This window comes from Ranitomeya imitator, chromosome 3, assembly GCF_032444005.1.
Source record: "Ranitomeya imitator isolate aRanImi1 chromosome 3, aRanImi1.pri, whole genome shotgun sequence".
Lineage (NCBI taxonomy): Eukaryota > Metazoa > Chordata > Amphibia > Anura > Dendrobatidae > Ranitomeya > Ranitomeya imitator.
The window spans coordinates 415,062,999-415,085,533 of record NC_091284.1 but is presented as its reverse complement, the minus strand read 5'-3'; the positions used below and the strand labels follow the sequence as shown (position 1 = coordinate 415,085,533).

Below are 22,535 nucleotides of genomic sequence, written 5' to 3'. Positions count from 1 at the left end.
ATCAGATCTCCTACAGGGCCAATCCATTGGGAAGAATGCAGTCCCAGCTGCCAAGATCAAGGGGATCTAGGTCCCATAGGTTTTCAGCCAAATGACTGGAGGCGGTCTCCGACAGAGTAGGCGGCCGTCTACTCTTGTTTCATCAGTCTTGGCTCACGGTGGTTCACGACAGGTGGGTAAGCGAATTGGTGTCCTCAGGGTACAAGATAGTTTGTTAGCCACCCACCATGCCGGTTCTTTCCCTCCCGCCTTCCCAGTTCAGAATCCAGAGTACAAGCCCTGTTCAAAACTGTAGAATCCCTTCGACGGGGTCATCACTCCAGTTCCAAAGGAAGAGATATTTCAGGGGTTCTATTCCAACCTGTTTCCGGCAGGAGGTGAGGGTCCTTCGCCAGCCGAGCTACCATACAATTCGGTTCTGCATAAGGGTCTTGGAAAGGATGGTAGCGGCAATAGAGGCAGTGCCATTTGCGCAGCTCCATCTTCGTCCTCTCCAACATGCACTTTTGGGAGAATGGGACAATAATCCATGCTCTCTCAACCTCAAGTGCCGTCTGTCTCCCCAGGTCAGACAGGCTCTCGCATGGTGGTCATCCGAGTCCTTCTCTACGACTGGGGAAGGCATTTCCCCCAACACATTGGCTGGTAGTCACAACAGTCTCCTCGGCTGGGGAGCAGGGTTTTGTCACCACATAGCCCAGGGATCCTGGCCCTCGCAGGAGTCAACCCTCCCGATCAATCTTTTGGAGATTCGGGCGGATCGGCATGCGCTGCAGCATTTTCATCATCTTCTGGCAGGCCGCCCTGTCCGGATTCAATCGGACAATGCCACAGTGGTGGCATACATAAATCATCAAGGGGGTACCCGCAGAAGGACAGCCATGCACGAGGTAAAACAGGTCCTCTACTGGGCCGAGAAGAATCACTCCGTGATTTCAGTAGTCCACGTCCCGGGAGAGGAAAACTAGCCTGCGCATTTTCTCAGTCGTCAGGGCCTTGCTTCCGGGGAGTGGTCTCTCCATCCCGAACTTTTTGGCAAATATGCCAGCGCTGGGAGACCCCGGACGTGGACTTGATGGCTTCCGGGATGAATGCCAAAGTACCCAGGTTTGTCGCCCGGTATCAAGATCCACAGGCGATTGCTGTGGATGCGTTAGTCCTACCTTGAAACCAGTTTAGGCTCCCATACCCGTTTCCCCCTCTGGCACTGCTCCCGAAGGTAGTCAGGAAGGTCAAGACAAGGAGTCCCAGCAATCCTGGTCGCCCCAGATTGGCCTAGTCTGTCATAGTACGCAGACCTGGTGCAGCTGCTCGCCGAAGTTCCTTGGCGGCTTCCAGAACGCCCGGATCCACTGACTCGGGGCCCGATTTCCACCAGAACTTAGAAGCCCTGTGTTTGACAGCCTGGCCTTTGTATCTAGGATTCTGAAGCAGGCCGGGTTTTCCCAAAAGGTAGCCGCTACTATGATTAGCGCCCGAAAATCCGTCTCAGCACGTATTCTTCATCACACCTGGAAGGTTTTCCTTTCATGGTGCAGAAAGCGTGAGCTTCCACCACTACATTTCTCCATCCCTAACATTCTAGCTTTGCTCCAAGTACCCTCAGAAGACAAATATCAGCCTTGTCAGTTCTTTTTCAACTCAAGATCGCTATCAATCTACAGGTGAAGACTTTCTTACAGGGAGTCGCTCACATGGTACCACCTTACAAGGCCCCCTGGATGCTTGGGAGCTTAACCTGGTCTTGAGTGCCTTGTGGGAAATTCCTTTCGAACCTCTTCAGGATGTCTCTTTATCTTACCTTTCCTGGAAAGTTGTGTTCTTGGTGGCCATAACTTCCATTAGGCGGGTCTCAGAACTGGCGGCTCTATCCTGCAGGGCTCCGTATTTACGGTCCATCAGGATAAGGTGGTGCTCAAGCCAGCACCCTTTTTTGCCAAAGGTGGTTCCCTCATTTCACATTAACGAGGACATTGTTTTACCTTCCTTTTGCCCGGTGCCAACACACAGTGTGGAAAAAGCTCGCTAGACCTAGTGAGAGCGCTCAGAATGTACATTTTACAGACGGCACCTTTTTGGCAGACTGATGCGCTGTTCGTCATTTCAGGGTCGCAGGAAGGGATTCGCATTAAAATCGACCATAGCCAGGTGGTTTCGATCAGCTATTCAGAAAGCCTACCCCGTCAAGGGCATGGTCGTTCCGGCCGGGATCAGAGCACACTCCACTCAGGCAGTGGGGGCTTCCTGGGCGCTTTGGCACCAGGCTTCAGCAGAACAGGTTTGCAAGGCAGCAACCTGGTCTAGTTTGCACACCTTTTCCAAACACTAATATTCATACTCAGGATTCTGCGGATGCAAGTCTGGGTAGAAGGGTTCTTCAGGCAGCAGTAGCGCACCTATAGACGACAGATGCCTGGATGTTATTCGGTGAGTCCATTTCCCACCCAGGAACTGCTTTAGGACATCCCACAGTCCTGTGTCCCCCAATGAGGCGAAGGAGAAATAGTGATTTTTGTGTTACTCACCGTAAAATCCTTTTCTCCCAGACGCTCATTGGGGGACACAGCTCCCTCCCTGTTAGCCAGATGGCTCCTTTTTTGTTTCATTTTTTATTATTTGACTATTTGTCGGTGGGTTTGTTTCTAGACATGTTGTTTCTGTATTAATGCTGATTTATGTTTTTTTCTTGTTCTTCTCCTGCTTTTTACACTAAACTGGGTTCGCCTGCGGCCAGTGTCAGAGTGTATACGTCGGAGGAGGAGCTTTTTCCAGGACGTCCCCCTGACAGCACATTGGAGGACGTCCTCCTCCTCCTTGCAGGGACAGGAAACACAACACGAGAGGTGAAAAGGTCCCACTCCACCCCCTTTTCCTCAGTGTTTTTCCTGTCCCTGCATGGAGGGACACACGAGAGGATACAGCGCTATACAAGCGGGAAGACTCACCAGTCCGGAGGGCTCGGGGGATCGTGCGGCTAACGCCAATATCCTTTCCCCCGCATCACTAAGCCCCAGGCAGAAACTTCCCGGTGGGGAGTCCCTCTGCCAAAAAACCAGTCGAGCGGACGAGCTCCTGGGTCGAACCGCTTCCTCCCGGTGGGGGGCTCTCGGTTCGGGCGCCAGGAGAAGAGGCGCCGCAAGAGGTCCGGCGCCAGCGGCAGCAGCGTGCGTTCCACTGAGTGGAACGCGGAAGTAGGATTGTTAGACCGAGTGCAGTACGTCCGGTGTCAGGCGCAGGTAAGGTGACGTCACATCCGGGGACGGGGCCATCTCGGCGTGCGTTCCACCTGGTGGAACGCGGAAGTATGCAGCTTTAAGGGAGCAAGGCTCAGGGCACTCGCAGATGGTTATCCAGCGCTTCCTCTGGTGGTAGGAGAGCACCGGAGTGAATCCCTGGAGAATATTTGCTGCAGGACAGACGTGCGAGCAGTCTGCTGCAGACATGCCGGAGACCAAGGGTGAGTGCAGCAGACGCTGCTATATCCCTTTTATACATATGGGATCATATGAGATCATGTACTTATAGTAGTATTTCTCCACAGAAGATATGGAGAACAGGAATGAGGAGATAGGGGTAAGTGCGCAATGCGCAGAGTACTCAAATATACGCCTGCACACACTGAGCCGTTCTTGTCCTTATTCTTACATTTAGGATAAAGAGGCCAGTCAAGCTCCCCTCCCTCAGTCTAAAAAGTCTGGCAAGGTATTGACTAAATCTAAGAGGTGCTCTCTTTGTAACACAAAACTGTCAGAAACATACAAGAAGGATCTGTGCAGCTCTTGTATTAAGAAAATTGTCAGAGAAGAACAACCATCAATGTTGTCCGAAATGAGGAATATAATCCGGGAGGAGGTCCAGAATTCCTTAGCTTCAATGTCACAACGGGAAGTGTACAGTCCGGGCCCGGCTCGTAAAAGACCAAGGAAAGATCCAGAACAGGAGGTTCAGGATGGTTCGTCGGAGGCGGAATCAGAATATAGAGGTTCTGATCAAGAAGAAGGAGAACTGCCAGTAGAAGAACAAGAAGGGAAGAGGTACTACTTTCCAGTTGAAGAAACAGAAGAACTGGTCCAGGCGGTCAGACGTACTATGCAGGTGAAAGAAGATCCACAGCCGAGATCTAGACAAGATCAGATGTTCGGAGGGCTCACATATCAGGAACGGACGGTGTTCCCGGTGAGTGAACACATACGTAAGATCTCGCAAGAATGGAAAGATGCGGAGCGAAGATTGGTGATGTCCAGAGAGTTTAAAAACCGTCTTCCGTTTGATTCAGAAGAGATCAAGACATGGGAAGAGATTCCGAAGGTAGATGTCCCTTTAGCCAAGGTGGCAAAGAAAACATCCATACCTTTCGAAGATTCATCTAGTCTTAAGGATGCAATGGATCGCAAGGCGGATATCCTTTTACGTCGAGCCTGGGAGACTTCAGCAGCTTTAATAAAAACTAACATCGCAGCTACTTCTGTAGCGAGATCCATGTTCCTGTGGATGGAACAGCTGGAAGAACATTTAATTAATAAGACTTCACGGGCGGATATAATTGCTTCTCTGCCTATCATTAAGTCAGCCACGGCCTTTATGGCAGATACATCAGCTGAATCTGTGAGATTTGCGGCTAGGAATAGCTCCTTGTCCAATGCAACACGAAGGGCTATTTGGCTTAGATCTTGGTCGGGGGATAATGCATCCAAAAATAAATTATGCGCCATTCCATTTTCAGGTTCCAGAATATTTGGTCAGGCTTTAGATGACATCCTAGAGTCAGCAGCTGATAGTAAAAGAGGGTTTCCCGAGGATAAACCCAAGAAGTTTCAGCCCTTTCGGAGGAGGCCTCTCCCCCCTCCCCCTCCCCCCCGCAGATTTCCAGAGTATAGAGAACAATGGAGATCAGGTAGAGGATCTTTTAGGAGTTCCTACGCTCAGAATAGAAGGGGTAGGAATTCCTTGTTCGGTTCTGGCTATAGACCAAGGAAACAATGACGCCATAGGGATAGGCGGGAGATTAAGTTTCTTCCTCAAACAATGGAGTCAGATCTCAGACAACGATTATGTCCTCAAGATAATCTCAGAGGGTTACAGAATAGAGTTAACATCCCGCGTACCTCAAAGGTGTATCTTACCAACAATGTTAGCCAAAGATTCCCCTATGTTTCTAGACCTACAAAAACTGTTCGACTCCGGGGTTATAGTTCGGGTTCCTACTCCAGAAATAGGTGCAGGTCACTATTCCTCTCTTTTCTATTCCAAAACCGTCAGGGGAATCCCGTACAATAATAAATTTAAAACCTCTGAACGTTTTCGTCAAATACAAACGGTTCAGAATGGAGTCGATCAGGTCCATCATTCATCTTATAAACAAAGATTCGGTAATGTGCACTCTCGATCTGAAGAGTGCGTATTATCAGGTCCCGATACATCTCTCTTCTCAGGAGCTTCTGAGATTCTCGGTAAGTCTCTCGGACATGACCTGCCACTTCCAATTTCAATGCCTCCCTTTCGGTCTAGCATCCGCCCCAAGAATTTTCACCAAATTGGTAGCAGAGGTGGTGGCTTTCTTAAGAAACCAAGGAATAACAATAATTCCATACTTGGACGATTTTCTGGTTGTGGCACGATCAAGGGCCATTCTGCTACAACACAGAGATCGGGTCATAGCAGTATTAGAGGAAATAGGATGGGTGGTCAACAGGAAAAAGTCACATTTAAAGCCAGAATCCCAGAAGATATTTCTAGGAGTACTCTTGGATTCTACAACCAGGCAGTCCTTCTTACCAAGGGACAAACGAACCTCATTAAAAAAGATGATCTTAGAATTCCAAAGAAGTCCAGTGACGATAAGAGCAGCTATGAAAGTCTTGGGGAAGATGACAGCATGCATTCCGTGTGTCAGATGGGCTCAGGCTCACTCAAGGCCTTTACAAGAACAGATACTCATGGTATGGGATCGACGTCGTTCCACATTAGACAAGAGGCTAGAGCTATCAATGAAGACAAGAAGATCACTACGATGGTGGATCCAGGACTACAATCTAAAAAAGGGCATCCCTTGGATATCAACCCCTTGTGTGATAATCACCACAGATGCAAGTCAGTGGGGATGGGGAGCGCACCTGGAAGGAAAATTCTTTCAGGACAAGTGGCCCGAGGAGATCAGTCAGATGTCGTCAAATTACAGAGAATTATACGCAGTCTGGGAAGCTCTCAGAAGAAACCGTTCACGCCTAAAGGACAAACATGTAAAAATCCTATCCGACAATGTAACAGCGGTATCCTTTTTGAGGCATCAGGGAGGTTCCAAACACAAAGCGCTTCAAGGTCTAGCGCAGAGAATATTTGCCTGGGCAGAAGACGTTGTCTTATCTATAACAGCAGTGCATCTAGAAGGGTCACAGAACATACTAGCCGACTATCTAAGCAGAAAGAAAGTTTCTCCAACCGAATGGGAACTAAGTCAAGAAATGTTCCAAATTCTTTGCCACCGTTGGGGAACGCCCAGGATAGATTTATTCGCCACAAGGAAAAATTCAAAGGTTCCCAGATTTTATTCCCTCAACCCTCTAGACATGCCGGAAGCAGTCGACGCCTTAAGTCAAGCATGGAGCGAACCTCTGTCTTACGCATTTCCACCAATAGCACTAATTCCAGTAGTGCTCAGGAAGATTCAGGAAGACCAGGCAACAGTGCTGACGATTGTACCATTCTGGCCAAAGAGAAGTTGGTTCCCATTGTTGGGGGCCATGGCAACGGAAGACCCTATCATACTCCCGTTATGGAAGGATATAATTCATCAAGGGCCTGTTTTACACCAAAACCCGGAGAGACTGCATCTATCAGCATGGATCCTGAGAGGGACATCTTGAAATCCAGAGGTCTTTCAGATGAAGTAATTACAACCATCCAGGCTAGTAGGAAGCCTGTCACCTCAGCCATCTACCACAAAATCTGGAAAAAATTTTGTATGGGAAGTGGCGGGTCAGCTGTGATTCCGGGGGTCTTAGATGTTCCTAGAGTCTTAAAATTCTTACAGGCAGGCTTTGACTTGGGGCTCAGGCCAGGTACAATTAAAGTCCAGATCTCGGCCCTTAGTACTTTTCTGGATTATCCATTAGCTTCCCACCCCTGGATAATCAGATTTGTGAGGGCTATCCAAAGATTACGGCCTACCTTGAGACAGCTAGCTCCCACATGGGACTTAAATTTAGTCCTTAGGGCTCTATGTAAAGATCCCTATTCTCTAGAGGAGGACATGCCTATTTCAGTTCGTACCTGGAAGACGGCCTTCCTAGTAGCGATTACAACAGCTAAACGCGTAGGGGAAATTCAGGCTCTATCAATTAAGGATCCATATCTTCAAGTCAGAGAGGATCATATAATCCTAAAATTAGACCCAGCTTTTATCCCAAAAATAGCTTCAGCAAAAAAAATCGAGATCAGGAAATAATTTTACCTTCCTTTTGTGAGAACCCTTCTAATGAAAAAGAACAGGCTTTACACTCCCTGGATGTTAGGCAGGCAGTATTAAACTATCTAGAGGCCACTAGCTCCTGGAGGAAGGATTCTAATCTTTTTATCCTATTTGGAGGTAAGAATAAAGGTAAAAAAGCTTCCAAGGCGTCTATAGCTAGATGGATTACTACTATAATTTCAAAAGCCTACGCATCAGAAGGGATAGCGTGCCCAACAGGGATTAAAGCTCACTCTACTAGGGCTGTTTCAGCATCATGGGCTGAGCGAGCAGGAGCGTCACTAGATCAGATTTGCAAGGCAGCAACTTGGGCCAGAGTAAACACGTTCTGTAAGCACTATAAGCTAGACGTAGTAGCAGCTCAGCAGACGTCTTATGGGAGGAAAGTTCTCCAAGCAGTTGTCCCACCCTAAACGTAGTTTTCTTTGGTATTCTCCAATGTGCTGTCAGGGGGACGTCCTGGAAAATGGGTATTATTACCTACCGATAATTCGGTTTCCAGGAGTCCATCCTGACAGCACCGTTATTTCCCCCCCTATGCATGCCAGTTCATATGCTGTAATATGTTTGGTCAAATAAAGTTTTCAAAAGTATATCTATCCATGGTGTGGTACTTGTCAAAACACTGAGGAAAAGGGGGTGGAGTGGGACCTTTTAACCTCTCGTGTTGTGTTTCCTGTCCCTGCAAGGAGGAGGAGGACGTCCTCCAATGTGCTGTCAGGATGGACTCCTGGAAACCGAATTATCGGTAGGTAATAATACCCATTTTTTTTTTATGTTTACTTAGTGTCAGTCCTGTGTCCCCCAATGAGCATCTCGGAGAAAATGATTTTACGGTAAGAAACACAAAAATCCCTATTTCTGAATTTTATATTAATATCATTTGACGTAGCTTTTCATTTTTTTCCTCAAACAAGAGGAAGAAACAATAAGATATTAAGTTACAGATAAGTTAATTTGCATTATTTGCTGAACACAGCCAAAAGTCAATGGGAGTAGAAATGACTGAATATGTTCAGAATCCATCGTCAAACATTAATTTGGCACAAATAGGGTTTCGATATGGCACATTCAGATTCAGCAACCGAATCTGAACATATATGCTCAACTCTAGATGAGATCTAGATGGGGGGGTTCCTGTGTCAAGTCAGGGATCCTTAGACTTTTGTGGTTTAACCGATTGTCACACCTTGAACCTAGTTTGCCATACTTTCATCTTCTTTTTCCTCTCTAGTCTTGAGTTCTTAAGTAAGTTAAGGCAGATAACATCCCAGTCTTCCTTTTTCTGTCCTACCATACTTTGTGTTAGCAATCAAGCCTTCTCATTAGGCTGGTTTCAAGGCAAGATTGCCTTGTGCAGGCATGTACTACGGAGGACAAAGAATGAACTTCAATCCAATATTGCAGCCAGCATGCAGCCGGCGGGTAAGGAAAGGGTGAATCAAACACCTGAAAACCCCGCCCCTATGGCTGAAGATTGTTCCCTCCAAATTCAGGTGACAGAGTCCCTTTAAAAATATAGGGAGGACCCCACTTCGGTTGTTTCTTTCATTCATTGTCCCCTGCTCGCGCTGTTGCCGGCAGAGCAGGGGACAATGGCTGAAAGTTGCATTCAGCACCACACGCAGAGGGACAGCACTTACAGTAGCGCTGCTTCCCCGGTGGCCATCCGTGCACACAGAGGACATTGTACACTATTCTCCATGTGCATGTGTGTCTGGGTAAAAACTGACACGTCTGCCAAAACACGCTGACATGTGCATAGACCGATTCACCTGAATGGGTCTACATGTGTCAGTGTATCTCGTACGTGAGAAAACTGTCACTACACGTACTGGAGACACTGACGTGTGAAACCGGCCTTAGGGTGTGGCTCACTGCAATGAAGCTTGGGCCCTTCCCCTAGTTACCTGGAAGGCCATCCTTTGTGCTATCTTGCTGAAACTCCCTTCATCTAAAGCTGCATTCCTGGTGGCATCAACTCTTTGCTGGGCCTTCAGAACCTCATTTTAAAAAAAAAATTCACCACATCACGGGCTTCTCAGAACCTGTGCCATATTCCTTCAGAAGATGGTCTCCTGCAGCTGGCATTTATTAAGTAATTTCTCTTTGTATCACAATCTCTCTCCCATCGGAGCATTCTCTTCATTGTCCGGATCGGACAAGGACATTTTTCCCCTCTTTTTCTGTCATAAAGCTTCTGGCTTGCCAATTTATTTTCATGGCTCCTGGGGGACCCCAATATGGTCCAGCAACATTTTAGCAGTTATTTCATAATGCACTTGGTGTGATATTATGGAAGCCTACAAGGTGAAGGGTACAGTTCCACCCTTCCAAGATACTCTAGAAGCAGACCGAGTTGGGTATTAGGCTTCCATACCCCAGGCATGCAAAGCTGCCACATGGGCTTCTGTTCTCGCCTTCACAGAGATTCACGAGGTGACACTATGGCATCTGCTGTTTCAGGCTTAAAGGGAACTGACATGGCCGACTGACAGCTGGCCTTAATGGAGAGTTTGCTGTCAGTCAGTGCTGGGAGCGCGGTTACAGCTGCCGCCTTCTACACACAGCGCGGTTGACAAACCATGCTGACGCCGCCCTGTGACTGAATGCCAAATGCTGTACATTGCCAGGGGGAATAAATTTGATTTCCTCCCAGCACCGCGGCTCAAAGAGCAGGTGCCGCAGTGTCATAACGCTATTAACCTGCAGATTAACCCCATATCTTCAGGTTTTTTCATGTGACATGCTGTCTTTAAGTTGTATGGTGCTGCAGTCCACTGTGTACCAGACAGAAAAATCTGTAATGCAGACTTCCTTGCCAGTTCTATGGGACTGCTTTTGAATGGTTCGCGGTACTTGGTTCCCCAATGAGATCCCACAGTGCTGGTGACATACTGTTCTACGTGTGAACTATGGGTAATATTTAGTGGAGCCACACTACTTTTGATTTTAATGCATCGTTAAAGGGGTTTACATACCTTTAGTTATAACATGATATTTTCTTCAATGATGTTATTATATATAAGTGGATACATGGGCATTGGAGGTTTAGTTCAAAGGATTAATGTAGTATGATGCTACTGATTATAGAAGCACTGGCACTCTATGCAAGCTCTGGTTATCCATTTGTCTTCCCACCAGTAAAAAGACTATTTTGTGGACAGTAAGTTTTTTTATACCCGTGTCCAAGTGTATACATTTTTTTTTTTTGGGGGGGGGGGTGCTATGCATTTTGAAGTTTATGCCTAGTCCTCTCCGGACATATAACAAAGTTTATTTCAATATTTGACTGCAGACAATATTGCTCAATGTTTCTTGTGGAACAAGAGACAAATGGAGCATGACAAAAAAAACAAAACCTGCTGGAAAAAAACGCTTAGTGTGAACATAGCCTTATTTCTTTTCCTTTCATGAGGGTCTGTTGTCCTGATATCTTTGGGATTTCCTTCCCCTTACTTACATGTTTCTGTTCTACTGTGTATAGGCTACTGGGCAGAGCCAATGTTTTTTTTTTCTACCTAGTGCTAGGGCCTATATCTAGAGTACTGTGTCCCCAATGAATTCAACAAGAAAGTTATTTTATGGCAAGTACAACAATCCAAGTATTGCAGTGTAACCTTCCTACAGTACAGCAATGCTAGGAGTAAGCTACCCACAATTGTATATCTGCTGACCAAAGCAGGTGCCTCCATCTACAGCTAAAAGTCTCGCAGTCTGAAAGATTAGTAGACCATCGTTCCTATGAAAGCTCCTTTCACAATAATCTTGTAGTGTAAACAGACTGCTGATCATCTGATGAACAAACAAAATTTTTGTTTGTCAGGTGAAATGATTTTTCAACTTTCTTAAAAATCATTGTTCTCAACAGCGCATTGTCCTGAATAAACAATGCTTGTCCTGCCTAGAAGAATGGCAGCATCATTTTGCATGGTCAGACTGTGTAAACAGGCTTTTAAACTACCGCCAATCAGTAAATATTTAGTGCTGCTGTTCGGTTTGTGTAAATTGATCCTTACACGGAATAACCACATAAGAAAATGTATATGAAAATATGTTTTGTATCAAAGTAAACTAAAATATGCCAGTGCACTTGGCTTAAAGGGAATATATCAACACAAGTCTAAAGAGTTTTATACAAAAATTTGGAAGGTGATAAAATATAAATACTTAGACCATTACCTCTGTATACAAAGAACTCTCTTGTAATGCAATAGTCTCTTTGCTTTGTCCGGGTCTATAGAATCCGAACCACTAGAAGAAGAAGAACCAGTCATGAACATTCCTATCCTGGGTCTGAGACTAAGAAATTAAAATTATTAGGATTATTCACGTTATTAATATGAACCTCAGAGTCTACAGGATCCACCATGGAGTCCTTGAGGAATTTCACCATAACAAACTTTTCCAGAGTTTGAAGATTGCGCTTGTAACTCTCATTTATGCCCTGTTAAGATAGAACATAAATTAGGGAAAAAAATACAAGCTAAAATAACTAATAATTCGGAGCCAAAAGTTTTTAGACTGACGCAAGTTATGGTTGTCAAAGTTTGCTGCTTCGATTTTTATGGTGGCAATTTGCATTAACTCTGCATTGTTAGGATTACTGATCAGATGAGTAGGAAAACTCAATATCAATCCTCAAAAAGGAATAGACAAACGGACACAGAAATTGTGAAACACTGCCAGCACTGATTAGGTAACAATGGGTTGTCACGAGTCAGGATTTGGCCCAGAAGCTGACATCCAACATGCAGGGGGAAATTGTATAAATCTTGAAAAAGAAGGGTCAACGCTGTAAATATTAAATCTTTTTATAAACCTGATTTATCAAAAGTGTAAAAACATATTAAATGGTTATAAATGCACTTCTGTAACCACAGAAACATCTGACTAAAAGACTGAAATCGCAAAACCAAGTCTCAAAACTTTTGGCCATGATTATTTTAATATTTACATGTGGAGGGTAATGTTGGATTGCTTTGTCTTCTACGTATCATAGTACACAGATTCCAGAACACTCCTCGTACCTGTCTGTAAAGGACTCCATAAACAGACTAATATCAGTGACAGGTTTGGCAGACATTCTATTCTATTTTGTATGGGGGCAACGGCTGACTGATCACATGTATCAGCATATCCCAGTGATTTAGAGATTGTTTTTATGTCACACATTATACAGTAAATTTAGGTCGATATGTTGTGTTTATTTTGAAAAATATCAGAAATTTAACATTTAAAAAAAAAATAGCAATTTTTCAACTTTATCTGGATTAAAGGATAATACTTCAGTCTTGCCTCATAGTTAGTAAGTAGCATTTTCCTCATGTCTGCTTTATATCAGCACCATCTCTAAAATTTTCTTTTACTTTGTAAATTGTAGCAGTCATTTTTCATTTTATTTTTTTGACCCCTTCATGACCCAGCCTATTTTGACCTTAATGACCTTGCCGTTTTTTGCAATTCTGACCAGTGTCCCTTTATGAGGTAAGAACTCAGGAACGCTTCAACGAATCCTAGTGATTCTGAGATGTTTTTTCGTGACATATTGGGCTTCATGTTAGTGGTAAATTTAGGTCGATAACTTTTGCGTTTATTTGTGAAAAAATTGAAATTTGGCTAAAATTTTGAAAATTTCGCAATTTTCAGATTTTGAATTTTGATTCTGTTATAAACGAGAGAGTTATGTGAGACAAAATAGTTAATAAATAACATTACCCACATATCTACTTTACAGCAGCACAATTTTGGAAACAAATTTTTTTCTTGCTAGGAAGTTATAAGGGTTAAAATTTGACCAGCGATTTCTCATTTTTACAGCAAAATTTACAAAACCATTTTTTTTAGGGACCACCTCACATTTGAAGTCAGTTTGAGGGGTCTATGTGGCTGAAAATACCCAAAAGTGACACCATTCTAAAAACTGCACCCCTCAAGGTGCTCAAAATCACATTCAAGAAGTTTATTAACCCTTCAGGTGCTTCACAGCAGCAGAAGCAACACAGAAGGAAAAAATTAACATTTAACTTTTTAGTCACAAAAATATTTTAGCAACAATTTTTTTTATTTTCCCAAGGGTAAAAAGAGAAATTGGACCCCAAACGTTATTGTACAATTTGTCCTGAGTACGCCGATACCTCATATGTGGGGGGGAACCACTGTCTCAGAAGGGAAGGAGCGCCATTTGACCTTTTCAATTAAAAATTGGCTCCAATCTTTAGCGGACACCATGTCGCGTTTGGAGAGCCCCTGTGTGCCTAAACATTGGAGCTCCCCCACATGTGACCCCATTTTGGAAACTAGACCCCCCCCAAGTAGCTTATCTAGATGCATAGTGAGCACTTTGAACCCCCAAGTGCTTCACAAATTGATCCGTAAAAATGAAAAAGTACTTTTGTTTCACAAAAAAATTCTTTTAGCCTCATTTTTTTCATTTTCACATGGGCAACAGGATAAAATGGATCCTAAAATGTGTTGGGCAATTTCTCCTGAGTACACGGATACCTCACATGTGGGGGTAAACCACTGTTTGGGCACGCGGCAGGGCTCGGAAGGGAAGGAGTGCCATTTGACTTTTTGAATGAAAAATTAGCTCCAATCGTTAGCAGACACCTGTTATGATCCGGTGGTTTGGACAAATAATGGACCTGATTGTTACTGATAATAAGGACGAGCTCTGGGACGTGGAACTCTGCTGACCGCAATCCCTAAACCTATCAAAACACACTAGAAATAGCCGTGGATTGCGCCTAACGCTCCCTATGCAACTCGGCACAGCCTAAGAAACTAGCTAGCCCTGAAGATAGAAAAATAAAGCCTACCTTGCCTCAGAGAAATTCCCCAAAGGAAAAGGCAGCCCCCCACATATAATGACTGAGTAAAGACGAAAATACAAACACAGAGATGAAATAGATTTAGCAAAGTGAGGCCCGACTTACTGAACAGACCGAGGATAGAAAAGGTTACTTTGCGGTCAGCACAAAAACCTACAAAAGACCACGCAGAGAGTGCAGGGAAAAATACCTTCCGCACCGACTCACGGTGCGGGAGGCGCCCCTCTGCGTCCCAGAGCTTCCAGCAAGCAAGGCAATATTGACAAAAGCAAGCTGGACAGAAAAAATAGCAAAAAGCAAAATAGCACAGAGGAACTTAGCTTCTGCTGGAGCAACAGGAACTCAGAATGATCCAGGAGCGAACTAGAGCCATAGTACAACATTGACAGCTGGCATGGGGCAAAGATCTAAGTGGAGTTAAATAGAGCAGCCCACTAACGAATTAGCCTCGTCACCTGTGGAAGGAAACTCAGAAACACCCACAGGCACCAGAGAAAGTCCATGGACAGAACCAGCCGAAGTACCATTCATGACCACAGGAGGGAGCCTGACAACAGAATTCACAACAGACACCATGTCGTGTTTGGAGAGCCCCTGTGTGCCTAAACATTGGAGCACCCCCACATGTGACCCCATTTTGGAAACGACCTCCCATGGAACTAATCTAGACGTGTGGTGACCACTTTAAACCCCCAAGTGCTTCACAGAAGTTTATAACGCAGAGCCATGAAAATAAAAAATCATTTTTCTTTCCTCAAAAATTATTTTTTAGCCTGCAATTTTTTTATTTTCACAAGGGTAACAAGAAATTAGACCCCAATAGTTGTTGCCCAGTTTGTCCTGAGTACACTGATACCCGATATGTGGGGGTAAACCACTGTTTGGGCACACGTCGGGGCTCGGAAGGGAAGTAGTGACTTTTGAAATGCAGACTTTGATGGAATGGTCTGCGGGCGTCACATTGCGTTTGCAGAGCCCCTGGTGTGCCTAAACAGTAGAAACCCCCCACAAGTGACCCCATTTTGGAAATTAGACCCCCCCAAAGGAACTTATCTAGATATGTGGTGAGCACTTTGAACCCCCAAGTGCTTCACAGAAGTTTACAACGCAGAGCCGTGAAAATAAAAAATAATTTTTTTCCTGATATGGGTTATTGGATGCGCAAGATTATTGTTTCTGCATGCGCTGGTCTCTCATTCTGCAATCCCTCACACAAGAGGCACCTGCTTTTTAAACTATTTTGTGTTATTATTTTGTGCAATTTCATAAAATCTACTGTTTTAGTCACTTTTCAAGTGTTCACTTTTATTTACCTGGTACCCTGGCTGTATAACAATTATCATCTAACTTCTGGATTGGTCACTTATACTCAAGTTCGTTTTTTTTTTTTTGGGGGGGGTTAAGTAACTTCTGAACAAGTCACTATAGCTGACGGACTCTATGGCCGTTATTTGTCATGGGAACCATCAGGCCCACACAGTCATTATCTCAGGAAGTTGATGGGGTAAAAGAAAAAGCCCCCCACACTCTTAACTATCTAGATGCACTAGTCAATATTGACTGCAACATCTAAGTAGTTAAACGTCCATGGTTGGATCCAACACCAATTGTGACTGATGCAGCAGAGGGTCAGCTATAGTGTACAGCTACTGGATTGCTACCCGTCGGGGGACGCTATTCACTTCTATCTAAGGTGAGCTTTAAGTCGTATTGGTAACTAAGGGGTTAATCTTGTAACCCTTATATCTTACACAAGATCAATCTTTTAAAATGGTACATTTCAAAGGTGTCCACTGCCTTTAAAACACAAGGCGCGAAAAAGAGTTGCAAAAAAAAAAAAAAAAAACAAACAAACGCCGTATTAGCCTATGTTTTCCCCTGGGAACATATGAAAGATGTCCCTGAATATGGTGACATTTCCCTTATAATGAGTGCAGATAAACTGCTCCTGATCATGTATTCAAATAGGCAGAACAAAAACTCACACGCTCCTGGTTGATATCCGCTAGGAAAATGCTGCCATTTCTGTAGTGCTCTTCATTCAGGGGATCATGCCAATACTCTGCCTGTACCAAACTGAAAAGACAGGTTACTTTTTTCATACAAATGATTGGCAGCAGCAGTCACATGTGCCAGAGGGACATCTCTGCAGCAAGAAGCAAATACTGGTGGGGTCCAGGCAGTGTCGTAATCTGAGCACAGGGTCCGTGAGATTGCGTTAATAAAACCAGTCTGAGCATTTTTGTACATTTTTGCACATGTTGCGGATTTGACTGGAGTTTTTTGTGCAGATTCTGCATTTCTTGGCAGAAAACGCAGGTCAGAATCTGCGCTTTTTTTTTTGCGGATTTGCTGCAGATTCTGTGCGGATTTCATGCGTTTTTTTACCCCTGCAGATTTCTATTATGGAATAGGTGCAGAAACTATGCAGATCTGCAAAAGGAATTGACATGGTCCTTTTTTGAATCTGCTGCGTTTTCCGTGCAGATTTTTCCGCACCATTAGCACAGCATTTTTTTTCCCATTGAGTTACATTGTACTGTAAATCACTTGCAGATCTGCAGCGATTCTGCGCGTAAAAAAAACACTGCGGATCCGCAGGAATTCTGCAACGTGTGCAAATACCCTCAAACAGTTATCAGTCCTGTCATGCTTTACAGCGTTCAACCAGTCTTACAACCACGTTTTCTGTCACCCATTTTACTACTCGGAGCTGACAAGTTTTAAAGGTGTTAACCATGACTTAGGTCATCAATATCAAGTAGTCGGGGGTTTGTCACCTAGCACCCCACCGATTTTTCAGATTTCTCGGCTATATTGTATATACTGGACATGTGCACATACCCTTTGTTTGGATACACGAAGTCATGCAGTAAACATGCAGGATCAATGATTATTTATCAAAAACATGATTAAATATAAATGAATATACAAACCACTGCCTACATGATTGTTAACCCAAAATGCAAAAATTAAGAGACCATCACATCAAAACCCTGTCATGGGCAGCCCTATCTCCAGACCTGAACCCCTATGAAAACCTCTGGAATGTAATCAAGAGGAAGATGGATAGTCACAAGCCATCAAACAAAGAAGAAATGCTTAAATGTTTGCACCAGAAGCAGTGTGAAAGACTGGTGGAAAGCATGCCAAGACGCATGAAAGCTGTGATTAAAAATCATGGTTATTCTACAAAATATTGATTTCTGAACTCTTCCTGAGTTAAAACATTAGTATTGTTGTTTCTAAATGATTATGAACTTGTTTTCTTTGCATTACTTGAGGTCTGAAAGCACTGGTTATTTTATTTATTTATTTTTTTTTTAATTTTGACCATTTTTCTTTGTCAGAAAAAACAAATACAAAATTTATTGCTTGGAAATTCGGAGACATGTCAGAAGTTTATGGACTAAAAGAACAATTTACATTTTACTCAAAAATATACCTTCAGACAAGCTGAACATTTTGAAGGTCTCTTAATTTTTGACAGAGCTGTATGTAGCAGCCAGGGCAGTCCACAGCAATACTATACTAATAATAACCATATAGTAGCAACAATGATAGTAAATGAATGTAGTAAAGTGCACTGGTGTATATGAGATATAGCTGTATTCTGCAGACTAGTCATATATAATAGACTAATAGGAGCAATGATTGAGTGGCGGCTATAGTTTTTTGTACCTAGTATAAAGTGCAGTGCTTACCCATGACAGCAGCTATTGCTGTGTCCTCTGTCCTACCCAGACATGCGTTTTGCATCTAGCTTTCTGAAGGGGTTTGTTAGCCATGTACATCTGGTTGATTGAGGAACTACAAACAGTGTCAGACCTCCACAATCTGATAATGATGACCTAGCTTAAGGTTCCCAAAGTCTACAAAAATCCCTTTAAAAAGGTGTATTCCCATAAGTAGAAGTTATCTATCCACAAGTTTGTCTTTTATTCTGCACTTCCACTGAATAATCTGGAAATACAGATTCTTGATCCATTGATTGTTAAATCTTAAAGAGCTCTTGCTTGTTATAAGACAATATATATTGGAAAATATAAGCATGCACGACCACTGCCTCATTAATTTCCTGGAGAATGCAAGAAAAAGTGACTGCACTCTGGCAGTTCCATAGCGAATGAATGGAACAGCAGTCATGCGCCTCACTTCAGTTTTATTCTAACGTAGATAAAAGTGCCCCATTCGGATGAACGGTAGACCCACAGCAGTTAGACCCACAGATCAGTTGTTTGTCATCGCCTATCCAAGGTATTGTCCAAATATCCCTTTATTGGTAAATGTCAGACTAACAATGGCCATTACAGCTTCCAAAAAAAAAGTAAAGTAGCTTTTCATACTCACTGTTCCTGTACAAGTTTGGTATAGGCACCAACATTTAAAGTCTCTCGGATCCAATCACAAATGTGGGAGCTTTCTCCAGGACATCGAGGAAAGCCATATACACCTAAATATAAAGCCAAAAGTAATTACGGTAATAAATCTACACACGCGCCTCTACATTCCCAACAGGTCTCCCCAAAAGTTGGGGTCTTTGCTCCATATAAGGCTCTGCTCACGTGTCCAAATTAGACAAATCTGACACAAAAAAACTAATTCAGTTCATGTGAATAGGATTTTCATGCACTCCTACAGCAAATCCGCAACCAAAATTTGGATATCAGTCTCGGAAGTAGAGGGAAGATCACATTGTCAGCACAAAAGAATCCGGGTGAAGTGTCACTGCCGATGGAGACTGATGACCAGATCGTTTTCATTGAAAAAAGTCAACTTGTTTAGTGGTCAATGCAGGACCTCTTCCTCAGGACAAAAACCTAATAGCAACTGTCAGAACTGATATATATGTGATAAATATATGATATATATGTGGTCGCTTTTTAACCCCTTAATGACCGCCAATACGTCTATTAACTGACCTGACATATAAGAGAATAGCCTACCCATACAGTTAATAATCTATAATCTGTCGGCTGTACACTATAGCTGACAACTTGCTGTATCAGCCACGATCAGTGTTGTCACCGTCCAAATCTGTTTAACCCCTTAGATGCTGCTGTAAATAGTGACTACATCATTATATGTGGTTAACAGTGTCAGGGCTTCCTCTTTATCCAAATTTGTGCCCTCAGATCATGATCCTGATGTTTGCGATGGCAATTCACAACTAAATAGCGGCCTTAGGGTATGTTCACACTATGCGGTTTTAACTGCGCAACCGCCGCGGGTCCGCAGCTGTTTTCCCATGCAGGGTACAGTACAATGTTACCCTATGGAAAACAGAAACCGCAGTGCACATGATGTGGAAAATCCGGAAAAAAACCGCGCAGAATTGCTGCGGAAAAAAAGAAGGACCATGGCACTTCTTTGTGCAGAATCGCAGCGATTCTGCACCCATAGAAATGCATTGATCCGCTTACTTCCCGCATGGGGCTGTGCCCACCATGAGGGAAGTAAGCGGATAATGTGCGGGTTATACCCGGGGTGGAGGAGAGGAGACTCTCCTCCAGGCCCCGGGAACCATATTTGTGGTAAAAAAAAAAAAAAGAATTAAAATAAAAAATAAGCTATACTCACCTCTGAAGTCTCAGCGCTGCACGCGGCCGTCCGGTCTCAGGTTTGCTATGCGACCAGGACCTTCGGTGACGTCGCGGTCACATGACCGTGACGTCACCGAAGGTCCTGGTCGCACAGCATCTTTGGAACCGGACCGCCGCCTGCAGCGCCGAGGAGATCGTGACGTCAGAGGGTGAGAATACCATGATTTTATTATTTTTAACATTACTATTGATGCTGCATATTGCTGCATATGCAGCATCAATTGTAGGGGTAAAATCCCGCAGCGGAACCCGCAGGACAAACCGCAATAAATCTGCAGGGATAACTGCAGCGGGTTTGCCCTGCAGATTTATTAAATCCGCTGCGGGAGAACCCGCAGGACAGAACGCAACGTGTGAATGTGGCCTTAGAGTCTGACGGCTGTAGTAATCTGTTCAGAAGTTAGAAGCATTTAGGTGGTAAAAATACACATTTTCACTTCTGTCATACCACTTTGCATTAATACCTGTACAGCACCCGAGGGGTTAATAAACTACCTGACATCCGTTTTCAATATGTCAGGGGGTGCCGTTTTTAAAATGGTATAACGTTTGGGGGTTTCCCAATATAGGAGACCCCTAAAGTCACTTCAAACATGGATAAGTCCCTAAAAAAATAAATTTTGTAAATTTCCTTGAAAAAAATGAAAAATTGCTGCTACATTTTTAAACCACCTAAAATGCTAACAAAATAAAATAACATTTTACAAATGATGCCGATGTAAAGCCGACATGAGGGAAATGTTATTTATTAATGGTTTGCTGTGGTATGACCATCTGGATTAAAGGGATAATCATTCAAATTTTGAAAATTGCTAATTTTTTAACAAAAAACATATTGACCTAAATTTACCATTATTATAAAGTATAATGTGTCACGAAAAAAAAATCTCAAAATCACTGGGATTTGTTGAAGTGTTGCAGAGTTATTACCACATAAAACGACACTAGTCAGATTTCAAAAATTTGGCTCCGTCACTAAGGGGTTAAAAAAAACTGCCAAACAGGGTAATGACAATGTCAAAGTTCATCAAACAATAAAAACAAACATTAACATACAGCATAAAACAATTAAAATCATCTGAGATTTCTAATTTATATTTAAAAAAAAAAAAAATGCGTATTTGCGAAAATATAGAAAAATAAAAAGGAAAACAAGAAATAGATGAAAAAAAAAAGTTCATTCGGGGAAAGCAGGATTCATATGCCTGAGAAAATAGCATCAATTATGATTGGAACTGGTATTGAGTTGGTCTTTAACCCCTTAGCGACCGCCGATACGCCTTTTAACGGCGGCCGCTAAGGGTACTTAAACCACAGCGCCGTTAATTAACGGCGCTGTGGAAAAAGTCCATAGCGCCCCCCAGAGGCCGATTTTCTCCAGAGAACATGATTCGGGGGGTTTTTAACCCACCCCGCATTTGCGATCGCCGGTAATTAACCGTTTACCGGCGATCGCAAAAAAAAAAAAAAAAAAAAAAAGCGATCTCTTTTTAATTTCTCTGTCCTCCGATGTGATCGCACATCGGAGGACAGAGAAAAGGGGTCCCAGGTGGCCCCCCAATACTCACCTAGCTCCCCCGATGCTCCTCGTGTCTCCCGGTGGGCGCCGCCATCTTCAAAATGGCGGGCGCATGCGCAGTGCGCCCGCCGGCCGGCACCGGGAGAATCTTTGGGGTCTCGGCTGCCGGGGGTAGCCGAGACCCCAAAGAGCACGATCGGGGTCGGTATTACCGACCCCTGTTTTGCGATCGCCGGTAATTAACTGTTTACCGGCGACCGCAAAAAAAAAAAAAAAAAAGTAAAGTGTAATTCTCTGTCCTCTGATGTGATCGCACATCAGAGGACAGAGAAATAGGGGGATTCGGGGACCCTAGCATACTCACCTAGGTCCCTGGATCCTCTTGCTGCTCCTCCTGGCCGCCGGCAGCAGAACATGGCGGACGCATGCCCAGTGCGCCCGCCATCTGTCTCCATCTGCCGGCCGGCAGGAGAACAGCAGTTGGGGCTAAAATTAGGGTTAGGGGTAGGGTTAGGGTTAGGGGTAGGGTTAGGGCTAGGGTTGGGGCTAAATTTAGGGTTAGGGTTGGGGCTAAATTTAGGGTTAGGGTTGGGGCTAAACTTAGGGTTAGGCTTCTTTCACACTTACGTCGGTACGGGGCCGTCGCAATGCGTCGGCCCGACATACCGACGCACGTTGTGAAAATTGTGCACAACGTGGGCAGCAGCTGTAGTTTTTCAACACATCCGCTGCCCAATCTATGTCCTGGGGAGGAGGGGGCGGAGTTACGGCCACGCATGCGCGGTCAGAAATGGCAGATGCGAAGTACAAAAAAACGTTTCATTGAACTTTTTTTGTGCCGACGCTCCGCCAAAACACAACTGATCCAGTGCACGACGGACGCGACGTGTGGCCATCCGTCACGATCCGTCGGCAATACAAGTCTATGGGCAAAAAACGCATCCTGCGGGCACATTTGCAGGATCCGTTTCTTGTCCAAAACGACGGATTGCGAGGGAAATCCAAACGACGCAAGTGTGAAAGTAGCCTTAGGGTTAGGGTTGGGGCTAAAGTTAGGGCTAGGGTTGGGGCTAAAGTTAGGGTTAGAGCTGGGATTAGGGTTAGGGTTTGGA

General features: G+C 44.1%; 1 protein-coding gene across 2 annotated transcripts in view; it reads right to left on the bottom strand.

Moving 5' to 3' along the window:
• Positions 1-22,535, bottom strand: part of PPT1 (palmitoyl-protein thioesterase 1) — a 46,320-nt gene that overhangs the window by 4,422 nt on the left and 19,363 nt on the right. Inside the window, exons 5-8 of one of the 2 annotated variants that reach the window (XM_069757155.1) lie at positions 18,652-18,754; positions 16,287-16,377; positions 11,802-11,915; positions 11,651-11,722 (exon numbers count right to left, since the gene is read on the bottom strand). In XM_069757155.1, the coding sequence (XP_069613256.1) occupies positions 11,651-11,722; positions 11,802-11,915; positions 16,287-16,377; positions 18,652-18,754 (380 nt within the window). The remainder of the gene's footprint in view (positions 1-11,650; positions 11,723-11,801; positions 11,916-16,286; positions 16,378-18,651; positions 18,755-22,535) is intronic. The other variant, XM_069757156.1, reaches the window with a different exon arrangement.